Genomic DNA, 20,725 nt, shown 5'->3' with positions numbered 1-20,725 from the left:
CTACATTGTTCAAAGATCTAAGCAACTCACTTTATAGGCCCCTCACAAGGTTCGTGAGAGAGAGAGAGGGAGAGAGGGAGAGATAGAGTTGTACATTGTACCGGTTGTTAAGTCAAAGGGAGAGAATACGACGCCATATATAAATTTCTATGGATTGAAGAGTTTCGTATCGTCTTAGGGAGATTTTTTTTTGGAGCATGCCCTATCGACGCTGGGGTCGAAACAAATGAACATCTTCAAACAAAGTGAGCCCAAAAAAGAAAAATACACTCTCTGTCCACCTTCTTCAATGATATAAACCATTCATTGTTGGGCCCCCACTATTGGTGGGACCTAACAATGAATGGTTCATATTTTTTAAGGTGGACAACATAAAAGGTGTATTGAAAAAAAAAAATCAATTGGACCCAACTTGTTTGAAGATCCAGACCATTCATTTTTTGGGCCCTAAGGTAACTAGGCCTTGCCCATAAAATCATCCCCGTATTATAATCTAAACCCTTCGATCAACCTCTACATATCGGAGTGTTAGGATCATCATTTGGAGATGCTTTTTGGGGAAGGCCTATTTACATTGGAGCCCATCAAGTGAATGGTTTGAATATTGGAATAACCTGGGCAACAATGAATTTTCTAATAAATATGTGTTATATGGTGTCTATAAGTGAGTGCATATTTTTTTAAAAATTATGTTAAAAAAAAATAGAGTGGGGCACCCCTTGTTCAAAGATGTAAACCATTCAGTTGTTGGGCCCTATCATAGTACCACGAAAATCATCTCCATTGGATGATCCCAACTCTTCGATCTATAGAGATTGTTATATGAAGCGTAGGATCATCCAATGAAGATGGATTTTGGGGCACAATCTAGTACGTTGAGGCCCAACAACGGAATGATCTGAATCTTGAACAAGGTGGGCTTCATTTTAATTTTTTCAAAATTTATGCTCACCTACGAAGGCCAGGTTTTGGTTCAACATGAGGAGATAAGGACACAAGTTATGAAATTGTTCACACACTCATCGTGAGACCTTGTCTGTTGTTGTGCTTACTAGAGGACTAGCAAAAGAGTCCCAGGTTCACCTTCTGACTTCTAACTAACCTCTGACTCCCATGTCGACAGCTAATTGACTGCGATTGTGGCCCTATGTACACCGGGCCCACCTACTATATGGCACCTACATGCATACATTATTTAACACTATATAACAGGTATTTTTTTATAAAATTAATTGGGGCCACTTTGTTCGAATATCCAAAGCATTCATTTGTTGAGTCTCAACGTAAATAGGTTGTGCCCAAAAAATCATCTTCATCAGATGATCCTATCTCCCTTATTTAATACAAAGACACATACATAAATCTCTATGGATCGAAGAGTTAGTATCATTCTAGGGAGATGAGTCTTGGAGCATGGCTTATTTACGTTGGTTTGAAACAAATGAGTGGTTTGAATCTTCCAACAAAGTGAGCCCAAGTGATTTTTAAAAGAATAAATGCACTTTTTATGGTATCCACCTTCTTCAAAGATCTAGACTATTCATTGTTAGGCATTTGTGTTCAAAGATAGAAGAGAGATAGAGTAATGGTTGTGAGAATAAGTAAGGGTGTAGACTACCTTTTAGATCTAAATAATTCAATTGTTAGGCCCCATCAAAGGTTCATGGAGAGACAATATGTACATTCTACCGGCTGTCAATCCACAACCTCCTATAATTCTTGAGTTTTCTAGTACATCCGATTGACAATGTGGCCTGAATGCATTGGCAAGTCAGACTTTGAATACGAAGGCATTAAGTATTTGAGGGAGCTGACAATTTCACTAGCCTTTGAATTGCCCGATACATAGAATTAGAAAGAAAAATATTTCTATATCTCTTGTTTTCTTTACACACTAAAAAGATAACTCGAACCAATCTAACTTTCGATTTTCAATTTATCATGAAATTTATCTAAAGTAATCATTCATATCATTCCTTTCTAAATTACAAAATTCTGTTGACGTTGATGATCTTCTTGCTCTTCTCGATGTGAGCCATCATCTTCCTTTGCTTTTTGGTTATTGTTGATATTAGAGTAATTCCTCTGTGTCTGAATGCATTGGCAAGTCAGACTTTATTCTCTGTCAAAAACAAATTTGTGGAATGTGAGGAAAATATTTGCGGAATTAGGGCCAAATCTCACTAGTTTTTTCACCTTTTGAGGCTTTGTCTTTATGGAGCAATACAAGAATTTCTGTCGGGTTTGAAAACATGACATTCTCTGTGATGTGTGAGATTGCAGATTTATTCAGATCCTTGTGTTGGTTTATGATGAATCCATGTGACATGCAACCACTCCCAATCATGCCCTATCAACACCCATCGCTCCATTATATTTGTAATATGTTTTGGTATATATGCCAGTGAAAAAAGAAAACACTAAATGATTTCAATCAACACCAGACTCACCACATATATCAATTCCAACCACTAATTACAAAAGGGGAGAAATTTTAAGACCATAATCTTGCGGAAAAAAAATGCAACAAATGCATAAATTTAACCCCATAATTTCTCCTTAAATTTGCATTTGAGGGCACAAAATCAAAACAGAGATGAAATAGATGATATTTGAAACAAAAAAGAGAAGATTTAGAGAAATTAAGAGTAGAATAAAAATCATCAAAACACTAAATGGCTTCAATCAACACCGAGACTCACCACAAATATCAAATCCAACTTTAGTTTATGCTTTCTAATTTGAATTGCTTATTCTAATCTTTTGGGCCTTGCATTTTTTTCAGCCAGTCCTCTAAGATAAACTTTAATTAGTAGACTGTGGTATTCTAATACCCGTCCCTTCGTAATTTATGCCGTCAAGGTTGTACCAATTCAAATTTCATATAATAAGTAGTTGAATATTGCAGAACATATAATCTTTTCATGTATACACACGTTGATAGAGGATAAATATTATAGTTTTCTTTATCTGAAGCTAGACAAAAACTTTGAACAAACTTCAAATTCAATAATAAATATAAAGCCACTCTAAGAAGCATTCAATGAAATCATTTCTTTTCTTTTAGACTGTTCTTTTTGGATTCGTTTCTCCAACAGATTTTTGTGGTTTGAATATTTGTGAGCAAATAACCTCTCCATCTTTTCATTTTCTACTTTATGAAGTGGAGAAGATCTGGTTCATTCTCCTTCCATGTACACCAATAAAGACAAAAAGCAGAGGGAGAGATGAATATTGATTAACCGTCGGGTTATCAAGACCCTTTCTTTTCTTCTCTTCTATACACTTTTTCCACTGCCACCTGCCCTATTAGGCCTTCCTGCCACCTATACACTTTTTCCACTGTCACCTCCCCTATTAGGCCTTCCTGCCATTTTCAAGGGACTTCCCTTCTCTCCACCGCTGCCACCAACTACAGAAGGAGAGGTTTCGAAGAAAGAGTTTCCAGACATCTTCTTTCTTGCAGATGCATGGGCATCAATTCAAAACATAGAAGATGCACGGCGGCGGTTTTTTCTCAGGAGATAGTTTTTTTGTTCTTATTTTTTCTAGGGGATAGACATGAAGCTGGGATCGAACCTCGGTATTTTTATTCTTTTATTATTGTTTAATTTATGCCATCTCTCCCCTCATTTACATTTTTTCTTAATTAATCTATGGGTTTTCGGGTTTTTTTTTTCCTTATTTGTTTCTTACAAAGTTAGGGCTTGGCCGATCGTCGATGAAAAAGGAAGCAATGGTGTGTGGAGATTCTAGAATGGTTATATCTTCAGTAATTGGTACTCATGGGCTTCTACCAGTGCCAATCTGTCTGATATGTTCGGGTTATCCTCGCATCATTCCTTCCTTTCATCGAAAATGAATCATGAAGAAGGATGCATGGGCGGATGGACTAGTGCAATTATAGCTGAGGGCGATGGAAAGTAAATTGTTTCGGGTGAAGTCCGTTCGGATCTTTTGACGAAGTTGAGCTGTTTAGTGCCTCTACACATTAGAATAAATGTTATGTCAAAAAGACCAACGGGTCTGTAGAGGAGAAGGAAGTGTTCTTGTCATAGCGTTACTTTCTTCTTGATAGCATCACTCTAGAGATATTGAGTTTCTTGTAGGAGTTAAGAAGGGCCAAATGATTAACCCAATATAATATAAAAATTAATTGTAAAAATGTACCGTTATACAAATAAGAATATCATTTAAAATAATTGTGCATGTTTTTAGACACATGTAAAGAGGTCCTAAATATATAGTATAAAAATGCAGTTTACCTGACTTATCAATCTGTTTGGTGTCCCTCCAATATCTCACTTATATTTAAATAATTCATTAATGTCCATGAGTAAATTACTTCAAGGATCAATAACAATCAGCAGAAAGCTCCGAGATAGTATTTTCCTTTGGAGTCACTTACTTGGTTGTACTCTATTATAAACTTTCTAATCTCTTTCCAATCTCTGTGTTCTGCAATATATATAACTTGGTAAGGCGGCAAAACACTGAAACGGCTTATCAGGCTTAATGAATGCGTTTGTGGTTATATAGTCACTAAATAAGCACTGTTCATGCACAATCATATTATACGCATTGCGATGTGTGGACATAATGCATGGAAAAGCTGTGTGTGCCTAATTCATGGCAAGGCCCTGTTCTCTCTCTCTCTCTCTCTCTCTCTCTCTCTCTCTCTCTCTCTCTCTCTCTCTCTCTCTCTCTCTCTCTCTCTCTCTCTCTCTCTCTCTCTCTCTCTCTCTTTCTCTCTCTCTCTCTCTCTCTCTTTCTCACACACACACACTACACACACTAGTCATTCCCAGCGCCTGCCCTTTCCCCCTCCTCTCCCTACGCTCCCAATTTGACAGCCCAAGCACAAAATGTGTGTGTGGGATTTGCTAGGGACCATCGCATAAGGCATTTTGGGGATGAGCTGTGTTGCATGTGAAAGCAGCCACCCAGGTTCAGATTTTGTCTTATTCATTTAATTCACCTAAGGTGGCAGCTCTCATGATAGACAATAGAGAAACTGCAAATTATGGAAACCTTATAGATCGGAGGGTTGCGATCATCCCATCAAAATGATTTTGGGGGCACAACCTATTTGCGTCGCGGCCCATCAAATGGACGGCTTGGATCATCCTATGGCGTTGACCACAAACTTAATTTGAAAAATCTGGGTGGGGCCTACAATTTGGCCTTAATGTTAATGCACGACCCACACCTTAGGATGATCGAAACCATTCATTTGATGGGCCACAATGTAAATAGGTTGTGCCCCAAAAATCATTTCCATTGGATGATCACAACTCTCCAATCTATAGAGGTTTCCGTAATATGCAGTTTTTCTTTAGATCGGAGGGCTATGATTATCAAATGGAGGGTTTGGATCATGGGGCGGTGCGTACAATTCATTTTGAAAAATACAGGTGGGGCCTACCTTGTTCAAAGATTTGAAGAAAATAATTTTTGGGGGGGGCCCACCAACTGTGAGGGATAGACCAGTGCAAAGATTAGAAGAAATTAGTTTTTGGGCCCATCAAAAAGATTTTGAAAAATATGGGAGGGTTTGACCCGACCCGTAAGGGTCCGGGTGACACGGGCCAGGTCAAAATGACCAGGGAAAATTTACAGGTCACGAATCTTGGACCTGTACCTGGCCCAAGAACTGTACGGACGACATAACAGGTTGATCCAAACCGTCCATGTGATGGAACACAACATCAACAGGTTGTGCCCTAGAAATCATTTCCATACGCTGATCCTAGCCGTCTAATCTATAGAGGTTTCCATAATATGTTGTTCCTCTTATATCGGACGGTTAAGATCACCCTATAGATTTTTTATTACAAAAGCATAAAGGAGGGGGGTAATATTGAAATTATGTGGCTTTCATGGGTGCCTTTGTTAAAAAGCATAAAGGAGGGGGTATGATTGAAATTATGTGGCTTTAACAGGTGCCTTTGTTAGAAAGCATAAAGGAGGGGGTAGGATTGTAAATATGTGGGTTGAATGTGTGCCTTTGTTAAAAAAAGTCAAAAAAAGTGATGTGTAATTCTCACAGATATTTGGGAGAAATTGAAATAATTCCCTTAGTTTCCATTCCTCTATATATATATACTAGTAAAAAACCCGTGCGATGCACGGGCCGACAAAGAACTGTACGGACCACGTCATAGGTTGATCCAAACCGTCCATGTGATGGAACACAACATAAATAGGTTGTGTCCAAAAAATCATTTCTATAGGCTGATCCTAGCCCTCCAATCTATAGATGTTTCCACAATTCCTCTTAAATCGGATGGTTAAGATCACCCTATAGATTTTTTATTAAAAAGCCATAAAGGAGGGGCGTAAGATTGAAATTATATGGCTTTAATGGGTGCCTTTGTTAAAAAGCATAAAGGAGGGGGTAGGATTGAAAATATGTGAGTTGAATGGGTGCATTTGTTAAAAAAAGTCAAAAAAAGTGATGTGTAATTCTCATATAATTTTCAAAAAAATCAAAAAATTCTTTTCTTTTCCTCCCAGCTAATATATATATATATATATATATATATATATATATATATATGAGGAAACTGTTGGTGCGCTTAAGCGCCCAATCACATGGGGGGCCACTTTGTTAGGATGATCCAAAGCATTCATTTGAAAGGCCCTTACATAGATGGGGGGTGTACCAAAAATCTGCTCCATAGGATCATCCTAACCCATCCATTTGTGGAGGTCAAAATGGACAAACATTGTTTGTCCACAAATCTGCCCATTTTTGTCCTCCACGAATGGAGGGGTTAGGATGATCCTATGGAGCTGATTTTTGGTACACCCCCTATCTATGATAAGGCCTTGCAAATGAATGGTTTGGATCACCACAGAAAATGTGGGACCCATGTGATTGGGCGCTTAAGCGATACTGTGCGGCCGTGTAGATAGCTTATCTACTCCACCCTCTTTTATTAACGCAGGGAAGTCACCCACCGTCGGATGGAGCTGTTTTCAGCGTGTGATGATCAAAACTCATATGAGAAAAGTGTTCTCTATATATAAACCCATCGTGAGAAAGAAAAACACAGTGAAAAGCTTTCCAAAAAACGAAGCTTTCTCTCGAGACTTTCTCTCCCACGAAGCTTTCTCTCTCACGAAGGGCGCTCACCCACCTTCATCTTCTTCCTCTCGCTAGCGTACCAGGTACCATTACTTCCCCTCCTTTCATTTTTTTTCTTGTTTTTTTTTTGTGAAAACCAGTGGTTAGGGTTCAAACCTACTGGTTCGAATGGGTTCGAACCAGCAGAATCGAACCCTAATGATCAAAGAAGAAATTGCTTTGTCTTTTCCTTTGCATCTGATTTGTGGGTTTGAAAACCCTAATCGAACCCTAATAATCTGATTTTTTCCAGCCAATTGATTTTTTTCCAGCCATCTGATTTATGGGTTCGAACCAGCAGAAACAACATTTGAACAATCAAAGAAGAAATTGCTTTGTCTTTTCCTTTGCATCTGATTTGTGGGTTTGAAAACCCTAATCGAACCCTAATAATCTGATTTTTTTCTCTTTTTTCTGGGTGAAAATCGAGCCATCTTATTTTGATTTTTTTTTTGGGTTGTGAGAACCCTAACCCTAACCGAGCCATCTTATTTCTCTTTCTCTTTTTTTTGTGTGAAAAGCAATTTATTCTTCCCCTCATTGCATTCTTTTTCTTTTTTTTTGAAAAGCAATTTATTAGGGGTTCGAAAAATCTGGACGAAAACCCTAACCCAGATTTTTCCAACCCTAATTATTTGATTTTACGATTTTTTTGGGTTGTGAAAAGAAAAATCTAGACGAAAACCATCTTCTTTGATCTTTCACAAAAATCGAACCAATATAGAGAGATTTTTTGGGGTATATTTACTGTGATTTCTATGAAAAAGAACCCTTTTCAAACTGCTTTATTAGTGTTTCATTCAAGTGGTTTATCAGGGTTCGATTATTTTACCCTGTTTTAATTGTTGTTTTTGTTGACTTCACTTTTATTTCACTTTGGTTGCTGTTGATTTTTTCTATTTATCGTTACCACAGTTTGCCATTTGTATTTTTTTCTTTGCATTTTATTTCTTAATTTATGATAATTGCAGATAGTGCTTGTGAGTTGTATATGATCACCTAACACCCCAATGGCTAATGCCCTTCGCAGGTAATGGATGATACTATGTCAAATGTTTGTGGGTTATCCATTGATGATGTTGATGCTAATAGGTTAATTATCGTTGATGATACGTTATCACAAGCTGCTGGTGGGTTAGTAAATGATGAAGTTAAGGGGAATGGATTTCTTTTGGTTGGTGATGAGGAAAATCTTAATGAGGGTACGTTGGTTTGTGTTGATAACGAAGAGGGTTGCAGTGGTAGTTTGCAGACTCCTACTAAGGATAATGGTAGGAGCAACGTAGCTCATAAACCGGTGGAAAAGCAGCAGTTTGATAGCAAGGCGGCTGCCTACGACTTTTACAATGTATATGGTTTGTCTACAGGGTTTGGGGTAAGGAAATGCAGGACCAGTAAGTCGAAGAAAACAGGGAAAGTGATATTTAAGAGGTTTGTTTGTGATAAAGAAGGAGAGAGATATCCTAAAGATAAGAGACTGGAGGGTAGGGAAGGGGAAGTGAAAAGGCGTCGTACTGTAAGAGAAGGGTGTAAAGCGAAGATGGATATTAAATTTAGAGATGGAATGTGGGAAGTGAGCGCTTTTGTGGAGGATCATTGTCACGATCTCACATCTCCACCTAAAAGACGCTTGCATCGCTCACATAATAATCTCCATAAGAATGCCGCATGTAAGAATTTGGTAAACGTCCTCAATAAAAGTGGATTGGGTCCTAGTGGAATTGCAAGGACAATTAATATATCACGTGATGGATCAGGTAGTGCTGTCACAACCAATCAGGTAGTGACCCATTTGAGATCAGAGAAGGCTAACAACATGGGACGAGAAGATGTTGAAGTTGCCATAAGATTCCAATAGAAACGATCAGAAGATCCAAACTTCCATTTCTGCATGGAGTTGGATATTTCAGGAAACTTGAGATCCATGTTTTGGGCAGACTCAAAGGCGAGGGATGCGTACCTTAGATTCAGTGATGTGAAAGTATTTGATGTCACGTATAAGACCAATCGGTATAAGATGCCATTTGCACCATTTACTGGTGTCAACCACCACCGGCAATCTACTCTTTTTGGTTGTGCCCTCTTAGCAGACGAGACAGAGGAGACATTTACTTGGTTGTTTAAGGAGTGGCTGAAATACATGTGGGGGAAAGCTCCTAGTTGTATAATAACCGACATGGACAGGGCTATGCGAAATGCAATCAGAACAGTTTTTCCGAACACCCGTCATCGGTTTTGCTCGTGGCATATCAGTAAGCACCTAGTTGAGCATATTCCAGCCATGCGAGATTCAACTAGCGATTTCGCTAAGGATTACACTCATTGGTATTTCAGGAAAAACATAGCCGACAGTGAGACAGAATGGCAGAAATTGGTGGAGAAATACCCATTTGTTGAAAATAGTTGGTTAGCAAAAATGTGGGAGCTACGGAGTCATTGGCTGTCTGCTTATTTTAGAGACACGTTCACGGCAGGCATGACATCAAGTTCACGTAGCGAAAGCATGAATGCTTTCTTTGATGGTTTTGAAAACCAGGGCACTACTTTACAGGAGTTTGTTGAACAATATGATAATGCACTTCATGATCGGCGCGATAAAGAATCTCAAGCAGTTTTCAAGTCTAAAAGTACAAGTGCTTTATTGATTTCTAGGAGCACTTTGGAATCACAAGCTGCAAAATGTTATACGAGTATTATGTTTAAATTATTCAAAGCAGAATTTGGGGATAGTAGCTACTGTTGGGATGAGTTGTTGGATAAGAATGGTAACGTGCCTGAATACCTTGTGGGATTGAGTAATGAAGAGAAGTGGAAATGGTGCAAGGTTGTATATGAAGAATCTGAAGCTGAAGGTGTAAAGGCTACTTGTCAGTGTGAGACCGAAAGCTACTTATGCAAACACATCCTGCGCATTATGAGGGAGAAACGTTTACTTAGCATTCCGGAGCGATATATCTTAAATAGGTGGACGGTTATGGCAAGATATCATCAATTCCGGGGTGGGGTGGCTGCAGACGAAGGAAATAATAAAGCCGTAACTCCTCTTGAGAGATGGCTCCTACTAGCAAAGTGCCACAGAGCACTAGATGTCATTCAAAATAATAAGAGGCTTATGAAGAAGGTGGACAAAACTTTAGATGCATGTTTGGCGGAATCTGAGCTAGAGAAGAGAGACAACGAAATTGTTGCAAATAGTTGCAGTCAAGTACAATCCAACTATGTGACTAACACCGTGGAGATATGTATTCGTGACCCCTTACCTATGAAAACGAAGGGTCGACCGAAGAAGGCTACCCGTTTTAAATCCAGTCTAGAGAAATCTAAATCCAAAACCAAGCAACGAAAGTGTGGAAATTGTGGACAAAGAGGCCATTATATTAGGACGTGCAAACAGCCCAAGATTTTGATTCTTGCTTACTAGTCATTTAGATGTGTTTGGGAAATATTTTTTTTTCTTATCATGTCACAGGGAGCTATTATAGTTTTCATTTACTATTTTTTCTGATAGATGACTGCAGCGGAGGTTGAAAAGAAAGAAAATGGAGTGGAAGAAGAAGGGGATGACGAGGAAGAGGAAGAGGAAGAGGCAAAGGAAGAGGACCCGATGTCATACTGAAGAGTCATTTTAGTATGCTTTCTGTAAGTATATAAGCCTCTTTAGTATTCACTTAATATGTTGCATTTATTTCTTGTATGTGCTATCTTATGTTGAGAAATTTCAAGAAACTTGACTCCGGTGCAGCAGCTGGAAGATGGACGTGCTTTTGTTGTGTTAATCTAAAGATGCTGGGACCTTTTGCTTTGAAGAGTTTCTGCTTTTACCTTCTATTAATTTGTAGTATTTGTCTAAGAGGACATAGAGAAAAATTCATTACTGTCTGCTCATCTATAAACATGGTCATTTTTCTTTTGAATCTTGTTTTTGACTTCTGGACAAAATCAACCTTAATGTGAATGATGAAGTAGACCTTAATATTTGATCAAGAGACCTTAATATTGTCATAACTTTCAAAATAATATGTTGCTTTTGTTTGTCTCTTGAAACATGAGTTCCCTGTACCACAGAATTAGAATTGCAGATTACTGACCCAATAGTTTTAAATTACTATAGTAACTTGGGATTTGCTAGATAGGCTGTTGCATGTGTGAGAGCAGCCACCTCAGAAATGAATACAAAATCTAAGGCTCTGTTTGTTTTGGAATTTTAGAACCGATTCTGAGTAATAGATTATTGGACTCAAATTAACCTCTAATTTTGATCCCAATAATCAGTTCTAATTTCACAATCTATTATCAAAATCCAAAATAAACAAGGGCTAAGTGCTAAAACTCATTAACTCATTACTCAATACCTTGGCAGTAAGGTCAACGATATCATGCTTTTCTTTGAGAGATTGGACCAAGAGACCCAACTCTTCTCCTCGCATAGATTTGAAGGATTCAATTTTGGTATTACTAAGCAATTCAAGTGTACAAAATTCCTTGCATTTCTCCAATATGGGCCAAACTCAGAGAAACCGAGTCCCTTCCGATCATAGAAGAGGTACTTCCCAAACTCAGTAATAGGTCGAGTCGCGAAGACTGAGTCATGAGTCTTGAGAAATTGTATGCCTGCTTTAGGGGTCGAGACCACCACGGTTGGAACGAAACCAAACTGCATGTACATGATGGGCCCATATTGTTGGGCTAGCTTTTGAAGGTTACGATGAGGGAGGTCACCCAACATTAGTAGCTGACATAGATATCCATTCCCGGAAATGCCTTCTGCAATGGTCCCTAGCAACTTACTTCGTTTTATTTATGCAGGATTTACTAGGTACCATTGCAGAAGGCATTTCACGGAACGCCTGTTGCATGAGAGCAGCCACATAGGCTCAGATTTTGTCTTATTCATTTAATTCATCTGAGGTGGCTGCTCTTTCATGCAACAGCCATTCCACGAAATGCCTTCTGTGATCGTCCCTAGCAAATCCCTATTTAAGCTTATGCATGAAATGTGAAGCTAATATTAAGTAATTGCTGAATATATAAAGAAATTCAGCCCTTGTTTTACTTGGAACAGCCGCATCTAGTGTAAAAGAGTGGTCATAAATGCACTGGAGGGGGTTGTCCCAAGTAAAGAAAAAGGGGTGAATATACCCCTCACCTTGAAATAACTTCAAATCAATCTAACATATTAAAACATCAGAAATAAAAGCATAGAGTTGCTAGCAAAATGAAAATCCATTTTGCTCAAAAAAAAAAAAAGCCATTTAAAACTGTGTTTTGCCAACCATGGGTGCACCTAGGAAGACAAGGCCCTCATTAGATTGCAAGAAAAACATTTCATTTCTTGCATAGTTATGACTTATTTAGAGGGATATCATTATAAATTGAAGGTCCCTCTAAATAAAACTTGAACTGCAGGGGTTAGAGTTGCCTTTTCTCATGTGTAATCAACAGTGGATATGTAGGAAATTCTCAAAAAAAAAATTCTCTTCCAAACTTTTTCCACAAAATTCCTGCAATCCAAACAGGGGCATAAGTGAATCCCGCTTTAAGTTCCAACATTCAACAACTTCAGCTTCTATTGTAACTTCTGTTCTTGTAATTCCTCTCAGATATCTCCTTTGATTTATCTTTTTTTTTTCTCTTTCTTCATTGTGAATTTTTTGTCAGTGTTGAAGTATAAATGATTAAATAAGACCAACTCTAACAGCTTAAGCTTTTGTACAATAATAGTAACTAGTGTGAATTTTTTGTCACTACTAAAATGATTAAAGTCACTACTAAAATAAAATTATGTACATAGTCAAGAGCGGATTCTCAGTCACTCACTACTAGTTACTTTTTCAAAAAAGATAACAGAAGTCCTACAACCACTACTACTTTAAGAAAACACCCCACACTCTCAAAACCTCCCCTTACATCTTGCAACACCTCCTTCATTTGCTCTATCTCATTCTCCAAGACCACCTTTATTTGCTCTATCTCATTCTCCAAACTTTGGAGACGGGTATTTTCACTGAGAGCCTCCCCATCAGTGCCTTCTAACTGGTATGCCCAATGAAAATATTTGCACTTCCTCCTACTGCCACCCTGCAAATTCTATTAAAGGTTAGAATTTTACAAATGAAAAGAAAAAATATGCAACCGACATCTAAAATGAAATTTACTGAGTGTTTACTTACATTGTATCCAGCACATGTATAAAATACGTGATATTTGTTATTGTCTGTCTCGCTTATCTTTAGTGCAGCTTTCTTTTGACATTCGCAGTTCCTGCGGATGACTCTAACCCCACGTGTACTACTATTACTGTTGGATGAGGAAGCCATGCCTTAATCTTCTCTCAATGAAAAACGAAACAAAAGGAATCAGATAAAATAATTTAAACAATTAGCATTTTTTTCCTAACTGAGTAAAATCGAAAAAACTGAAAAGAAGGTTTTTTTACAAGAGGAAGAATTAAAAAAATAAAAAATTTGATCTGTTGAAAAGGGTTCTTTTTCGTAACTATGTTTAATAAAAAAAAGATAGATGGATTCGATATCATTGCAGATTTTTCAACTCTAATAAACTTCCAAACCATTCGAACCCCTAATAAATTGCTTTTCAAAAAAAAAGAAAAAGAGAAAAAGAATGCAATGAGGGGAAGAATCATACCTAATGGGTTTATTAGATTTTTCAACTCTAATAAACTTCCAGATTTTTCACACTAGCGACTTTAATCATCTACACGGTCCATTACTTCCAGAATTTTCTTTTCACAACCCCAAAAAAAATCGTAAAATCAAATAATTAGGGTTGGAAAAATCTGGGTTAGGATTTTCGTTCAGATTTTTCGAACCCCTAATAAATTGCTTTTAAAAAAAAAGTGAGAAAAAGAATGCAATGAGGGGAAGAATCATACCTAATGGGTTTATTAAAATTTTCAACTCTAATAAACTTCCAGATTTTTCGAACCCCTAATAAATTGCTTTTCACACAAAAAAAAAGAGAAAGAGAAATAAGATGGCTCAGTTAGGGTTAGGGTTCTCACAACCCAAAAAAAACATCAAAATAAGATGGCTCGGTTTTCACCCAGAAAAAAGAGAAAAAATCATATTATTAGGGTTCGATTAGGGTTTTCAAACCCACAAATTAGATGCAAAGGAAAAGACAAAGCAATTTCTTCTTTGATTGTTCAAACGTTGTTTCTGCTGGTTCGAACCCATAATTTCATCATATTGATTGTTCAAACGTTGTTTCTGCTTGTTCGAACCCATAAATTAGATGGCTGGAAAAAATCAATTGGCTGGAAAAAATCAGATTATTAGGGTTCGATTAGGGTTTTCAAACCCACAAATCAGATGCAAAGGAAAAGACAATGCAATATCTTCTTTGATCATTAGGGTTTGATTCTGCTGGTGCGAACGCATTCGAACCAGTAGGTTCGAACCCTAACCACTGGTTTTCACAAAAAAAAACAAGAAAAAAATGAAAGGAGGGGAAGTAATGGTACCTGGTACGCTAGCGAGAGGAAGAAGATGAAGGTGGGTGAGCGCCCTTCGTGAGAAAGAAAGCTTTGTGGGAGAGAAAGTCTCGGGAGAAAGCTTCATTTTTTGGAAAGGTTTTCACTGTGTTTTTCTTTCTCACGATGGGTTTATATATAGATAACACTTTTCTCATATGAGTTTTGATCATCACACGGCTGAAAACAGCTCCATCCGACGGTGGGTGACTTCCCTGCGTTAATAAAAGAGGGAGGAGTAGATAAGCTATCTACACGGCCGCACAGTGTCACTTTTCTCTCTCTCTCTCTCTCTCTCTCTATATATATATATATATATATATATATATATATATATATATATATATATATGAGAAAAGTGTAGCTACACACTCGTGCTTAAAATACAGTGGGCCCCACATTGTTTGGGTGATGCAAGCCATTCATTTGAGGGGCCCTCGCATAGATAGGCTGTGCCCAAAAAATCAGCTCCATAGGATCATCGCGGGAGGAAAAAGATATTTCTTTTCTTTTTATCTGGGATTTACACGTCAGCATTACTCTTTTACCATTAACCCCTTTGCTGATATCTAACATCTATCTCCATGAGAAATTATTTCCGGACATGGGTACCTGTCTATGACAATTAAGGAAAAAAACTACCAAGAAGAGGTAAAGACATATGACAATAACGAAATAACTACTTTATATTACTCATGCAGGACACTTGCAAAATATTGACGGATTCCGGGCACCTGAAGAGGAACAACAATTATGGAAACCTCTATCGATTGGAGAGCTAGGATCAGCCTATATCGATTGGAGGGCTAGGATCAACCTATGAAAATGATTTTACGGGCACAACCGATTGATATTGTGTTCCACACATGGACGGTTTGGACTAACCTATGAAAATGAATGGATTTTTTGAATTATTTGAAAATTCTATGAGAATTACACATCACTTTTTTGACTTTTTTCTAACAAAGGCACCCATTCAACCCACATATTTTCAATCCTACCCCCTCCTTTATGCTTTTTTAACAAAGGCACTCATTAAAGCCACATTATTTCAATCTTACCCCCCTCCTTTATGCTTTTTTAATAAAAAATCTGTAGGGTGATCTTAACTATCCGATTAAAGATGAACGACATATTATGGAAACCTCTATAGATTGGAAGGCTGGGATCAGCCTATGGAAATGATTTTTGGGGCACAACCTATTTATGTTGTGTTCCATCACATGGACGGTTTGGATCAACCGATGATGTGGTCTTGTAGACACCCCATTTTGACCAGGCCCTAAAAACAAAATTGGAAAATCCCCGAGCAACTGGACCCGGATAAGTCCTCGAGAAAAGAAATAAATAAATAAATAATAATAACCTATAAATTAGCAACTTAAGGCTCCAAGGTTAAATCTTGGATAGCTCGGACCATAAGTAGGCCCCGCGAAAGTTTCGTCAAAATTCGACAGAATTTACCCGGGTAATGGGGTTTATTTCGAAAAATAGTGCAGAAGAGGGTCAAATTAGTTAAGTCGGGGGCTGTCCTGGGCAGAGAAAAACCAGTGAAAATAAACCAAAAAGGGCTGTCCCTGGGAAAATGAAGGAGCCAAATTGGTGCGCTCATCAAGAGTGGGTTTTGGTACGCTTATAGGATATAGGTGTGCCAATATCATTCCCCTATAACCTACGTATATATAATAAAGAGAGGGGAGAGAAGCCCTAATTTTCTCACCCCCATTAGCTGCAACGAGAGAGAGGGAGAGAGGCCGATCATCTTCTCCGGCCATCTCTCTTGCCGCCGAAAAGCATCACCATCACCACCATATTCATCATCCTCTGCCATTTTCTCTTTCTTCTACCATTAGCCCCATCTCTTTTCTTCCATTCCATCATCTTAAAAACCATTTCAAAACCCAAACCATTCATCTTCTCCGGCGGTTATCACTGGAATCCGGCCATCCACCACCTCTGCCATTTTCATCAAACCCCCATCTCCATCATCTTCTTAAACTCCAGATTCCATCCTCATCTTCACCTCTCTACAACTCTCCAAACCCACATTCAAAAAGGCCCAAAAATCCATTTGATTTCCCTATTTTAGATTTGTAGGGAGAAGCAAAGAGGGGGTTCGGCCATTTTCTCAGTAGGGAGGTCTTCCATTTTTCATTTTGAAGGGGATAATAAAGGAAAAATCAGCAACAGAGAGGGGTTTTACATGAGTTGATAATCCATTGCTGCCCATTTCTCCATCTCCATAACCATTGGTCTTCTTGTCTCCCCTGTGTGCTACCATTCAAACCCACTTCATCTCCTCTTTTAAATTTCAGGCCATTGAAACCCATATCCGAACCACCATCTTCTACAACTCTCATTACTACATCAGCCTCTCCACCATCCGACCTAGCTCTTGCAAACCCCTATTAAACCCAAATCTCTCACCCCATCCCAAAACCCACTTCGTTTCTTTTCCCCTCTGCAATCTACCCCATCTCCACCTTCCATTTTTTCTAACCCTTTTGATTTCCAAAACCCATTGAACGAGGGCTGCAAAAGGGGGCTCTCATTTTCATTTTGAGAGAAAATAGCACACACAGAGAGAGAGAGAAGGGGATTTGGGGAGGGCCAACTCTTCATCTTCTCCGGTGATCCTCGCGGGAATCCGGCGGATCAAATCTTGGCTCATTTCCCCATTGCAATCATCTTTTCTACCTCAACCCCTCATCTTCTCCTCGTTGATTTTAGCCACCATAATCTGCCAAAGCCCTTATTTCTCTTGGCACCTTCATCTTCTCCGACAGATCCAAGCCCAAAACTCGGCAAATCCCCATCTTCTCCTACCCCTCACTCCATTGCCGCCAATCTCCATCCCTTTACCGGAGAAACCCTTGCTTACTATCACCGCGGATCGTCCGAGACCGGCAGGCATTTAAGAGCGCCCATCGCCTCCACCTAGCCCAGGTAATATGCTAATCCTCGGAATTTTGTTTTCTTTGTGGTAATTCGTCGATGGTAATGACGATTTAGATTACCCATGGTATGATTGAGATGGCTTGGTTATTTCATTTCTCTTAGTGTTTTGAATGAAGGCTTGCTGCATGAATACAAAGTTTATCAGGAGTTTTGTTTTAAATTCATTTAAACTCAAAGCCTCCTGTTTAGTTGATTCCTATGCTTTTGGACTAGAGTTCCTGATTTTATTGAGTCTGAGTTCTTGAAGTCATTGTTTTTAGGCCTCCAATTTGTTGTTTATTCTCTTAAATACAAAGGACCTACAAAGGAGCTTTTGAAATTGAAAGTATTGGTAGCATCAAAATCTGGGAATAGATGAACTGTTGATCCAATTGTCTTCCTTTCTGATTGGGAATATGAGCTATCTGTTCTCCAAAATTGATGACATAGCTATATCAAGTCGACATTGTTTCGGCATTGCTTATGTTCTTTTTGGTTTATAACTTGAAAGCATAATCCATATTAAGTCTGTAAGAAAATTAATTGGATTCCTCAGTTCTCTATCACCCAATTATATTGAAAAACTTTGATTCTTGAATGAAACTCCTTTGTTTTCTGATATTTCTTCTGGAATAGGTCCCAAAACAATCATATCTGATGAATGCTTAAAATATTTGATGTTACTGTAGTACATCGTGTGATGCTTTGAGGCTATTTTGCTCTTTTGATATTTCTTTACCTTTCCGGAGGGATGTTAATTTCAGTATGGGTATATACATCAGGTTCTAATTGCGGTTTCTTGGGACTTTGATCTGTGAATTTCAGTTTTGATCTTGACTTTTATTCCATGACTATATCTGGAAAAGCATTTGGAGACACAATTTCATGAACGAGTGAGCCCAATACTTGTCTTCCCTGTTTATGTACACTTCAATGGTTGCGTGCGTTGAACCTGTGATAATCATTGGTATATTGAACTAGGGTGTTGATAATGATTGTTATCCATCTTGGGATATTATCCAGGGTCCCTCATTCTTTTAAGCTGAAGGTGATATTCTTGGTATCATTTGAAAGAAATATAAATTGAAGGTCTTCTGTCCCTTTCCGTCATTTTTATGAAACAAGCCCTTTATTGTATATTCTCTGAAAATGTTATCTGTGTGATTGAGGATCATTGCATGTACTTTTTTTGCTTGTCTTAGGTTATTCATTGGCTTATGGAACCGGGTTAATCCTTATATGTTGTCCTTGAATCATGTTACAACTCAGATGACTCTTGTTTCCTACTTCTTTATTTCCTCTCCCTCTCCTTTAGGTTTGGGCTTCAATTTAGATTCTTTGGGCACTTGTCTGTCATTAGAGGTCCTCATTAGGGTCTCGAGTTCCTCCTGACATTTGAATTACTCTTGGTTTCTCGGGAAGCGGCTATGACGGAATGTTTCTTGAGCCAGCCCCTTCCCTTCCTGCCTTAGAGTTTTCGCAGGTTAAGGGATTTCTTCATCTTTAGAGTCTGTCATAGAGAGTTCAGGAGTCTGTCCTACCATCCTAGAGTTTAGGAGTTTGTCCTACCCTCATAGAGTTAGGAGTCTGTCCTACCCTCATAGAGTTAGGAGTTCGTCTTGCTTTCATAGAGTTTAGGAGTCTGTCCTACCTTTATAGAGTTTAGGAGTCTGTCCTACCATTATAGAATTTAGGAGTCTGTCCTACCCTTTTAAAGTTTAGGAGTCTGTCCTACCTCTATGGAGTATAGGAGTCTGTCCAACCTTCATAGAGTTTAGGATTCCGTCCTTCCATCTTTCAGAGTCAGTCTTTGCATGTTCCTAGGCTTCGTAGTTTAGAAAATTTCCGAACTACGGATGGCTTGATCCCTAGCTGAGGGGTACGTAGGCAACTCAGGCTTGCAGCTGGCATCCTGAGTTCAGTCACAACTTCAAAAACTTCCATAAGTTTGGGGTATCTTAGAGTTAGGAGTCTGTCCTGCATAGGTTGTTGCTTCGTGTGTCTAGCCGTGTGAGTGTCATGTCTGGTCGTGTGAGTGTCCCTAGAGTTAGGAGGTCTTGAGTCGTGGTCGGTTAGATACTTAGTCGAGCCGATGGCTAGACTATGATGCACTTAGGTATCCCATTGTTTTCCTTAGGAAGCACAGCCTAGTCACACATAGGGTGTAGGGTCCACCTGCATTAGTTAGGGCATATAGGGAGTCCTAAAAATTACCATTCACTTGAACTTAAGAAATCACGCAAGAAGCTTTAAAAACTAGTGGAGTCTAGTTGATCGAGTCTAGGATAGCGGTCTTAGAGGGTTAAGCATTGTAGTTTAGAATAGGCCGCCGAACTACGTTGACTCTGATTCTTCCCGAGGCTGGAATACGTAGAGCAGCCGAGGTGGATGGCCATCCTGATCCGAGTCAAGTATCGCATTAGAGTCTAGGGTTTGTCGTGTGGAGTCGTGTTGTGTTGTGTGTTTTGCTGTGTTTTCTTACTTTCATGTACAGACCCTATACCTTTAGCTTTAACATGCATGCGTTTGCCCATCAGAACTTAGACACCAATTAGGCATGACACTCATAACCTAGCTATTCTTAGGTGGCATGTCTTTCATTTCTTTTCGTGTGTGATTATTCCTCTCCGAGACATGCATGATTAGCTAGACGTTATCTCGAGGATACTCGTTCCCATTTCACATGATTTTCATCCAAAACTCTTTAAGGTTAATAATAAATGGCATAAGAGACCAAGTGCTTGCACTTGGGCGAACTGGGGGCGCCTAACCCCTTCCCCATTCGTCATCAGGCACGGGCCTTTTGTATCTCTGGTTATCTGTTGTGACAGAGTATAGTATGGGATCCAGGGCCTACTTCCTTGGATGGCGACTCTTTATTTGTTTAAGGTGCGCCTAGAATCTGGGCTAGTCCCCGAATCGAGAGGTATCTCACTTTACATCGCCACTCATGTTGTGAGGGGCACTCTTTCGAGAGTTCCTTGGTGGAGCTCTCCTTCACGTGGATGATCTGGAGACTTCTGGGGGCTCATCCCCACGCCTCTCTCGGATCGGGGTCCACAGGTCTGTACAGTTCTTTGTTGGCCCGTGCATCGCACGGGGTTTTTTACTAGTATATATAAATGAGAAAATGGTTTATGCACTCGAGCCCAGATAAGCTTATCTGC

At 38.9% G+C, this 20,725-nt stretch overlaps 1 protein-coding gene and 1 long non-coding RNA gene across 2 annotated transcripts; one reads left to right on the top strand and one right to left on the bottom strand.

Annotated features, from left to right (window-relative positions):
* The first annotated feature begins 9,020 nt into the window (after positions 1-9,020).
* Positions 9,021-10,550, top strand: LOC143890979 (protein FAR1-RELATED SEQUENCE 5-like). The gene has a single exon (XM_077395643.1). The coding sequence runs from the start codon at positions 9,021-9,023 to the stop codon at positions 10,548-10,550; it is 1,530 nt and encodes a 509-aa protein (XP_077251758.1).
* A 2,370-nt stretch (positions 10,551-12,920) lies between these two features.
* LOC143890341 (uncharacterized) lies at positions 12,921-14,723 on the bottom strand. The gene is made up of 3 exons (XR_013255177.1): positions 14,613-14,723; positions 13,300-13,454; positions 12,921-13,207 (listed from the first exon to the last, which is right to left on the bottom strand). It is a non-coding gene; the product is annotated as an uncharacterized LOC143890341 (long non-coding RNA).
* Positions 14,724-20,725: the final 6,002 nt, after the last annotated feature.

The sequence above is a fragment of the Tasmannia lanceolata genome, unplaced genomic scaffold (assembly GCF_043159265.1).
Source record: "Tasmannia lanceolata isolate RefF3 unplaced genomic scaffold, GAP_Taslan_0.1 ptg000013l, whole genome shotgun sequence".
NCBI lineage: Eukaryota > Viridiplantae > Streptophyta > Magnoliopsida > Canellales > Winteraceae > Tasmannia > Tasmannia lanceolata.
The sequence above is the reverse complement of the archived record's forward strand: the minus strand, read 5'-3'. Positions and strand labels throughout refer to the sequence as shown.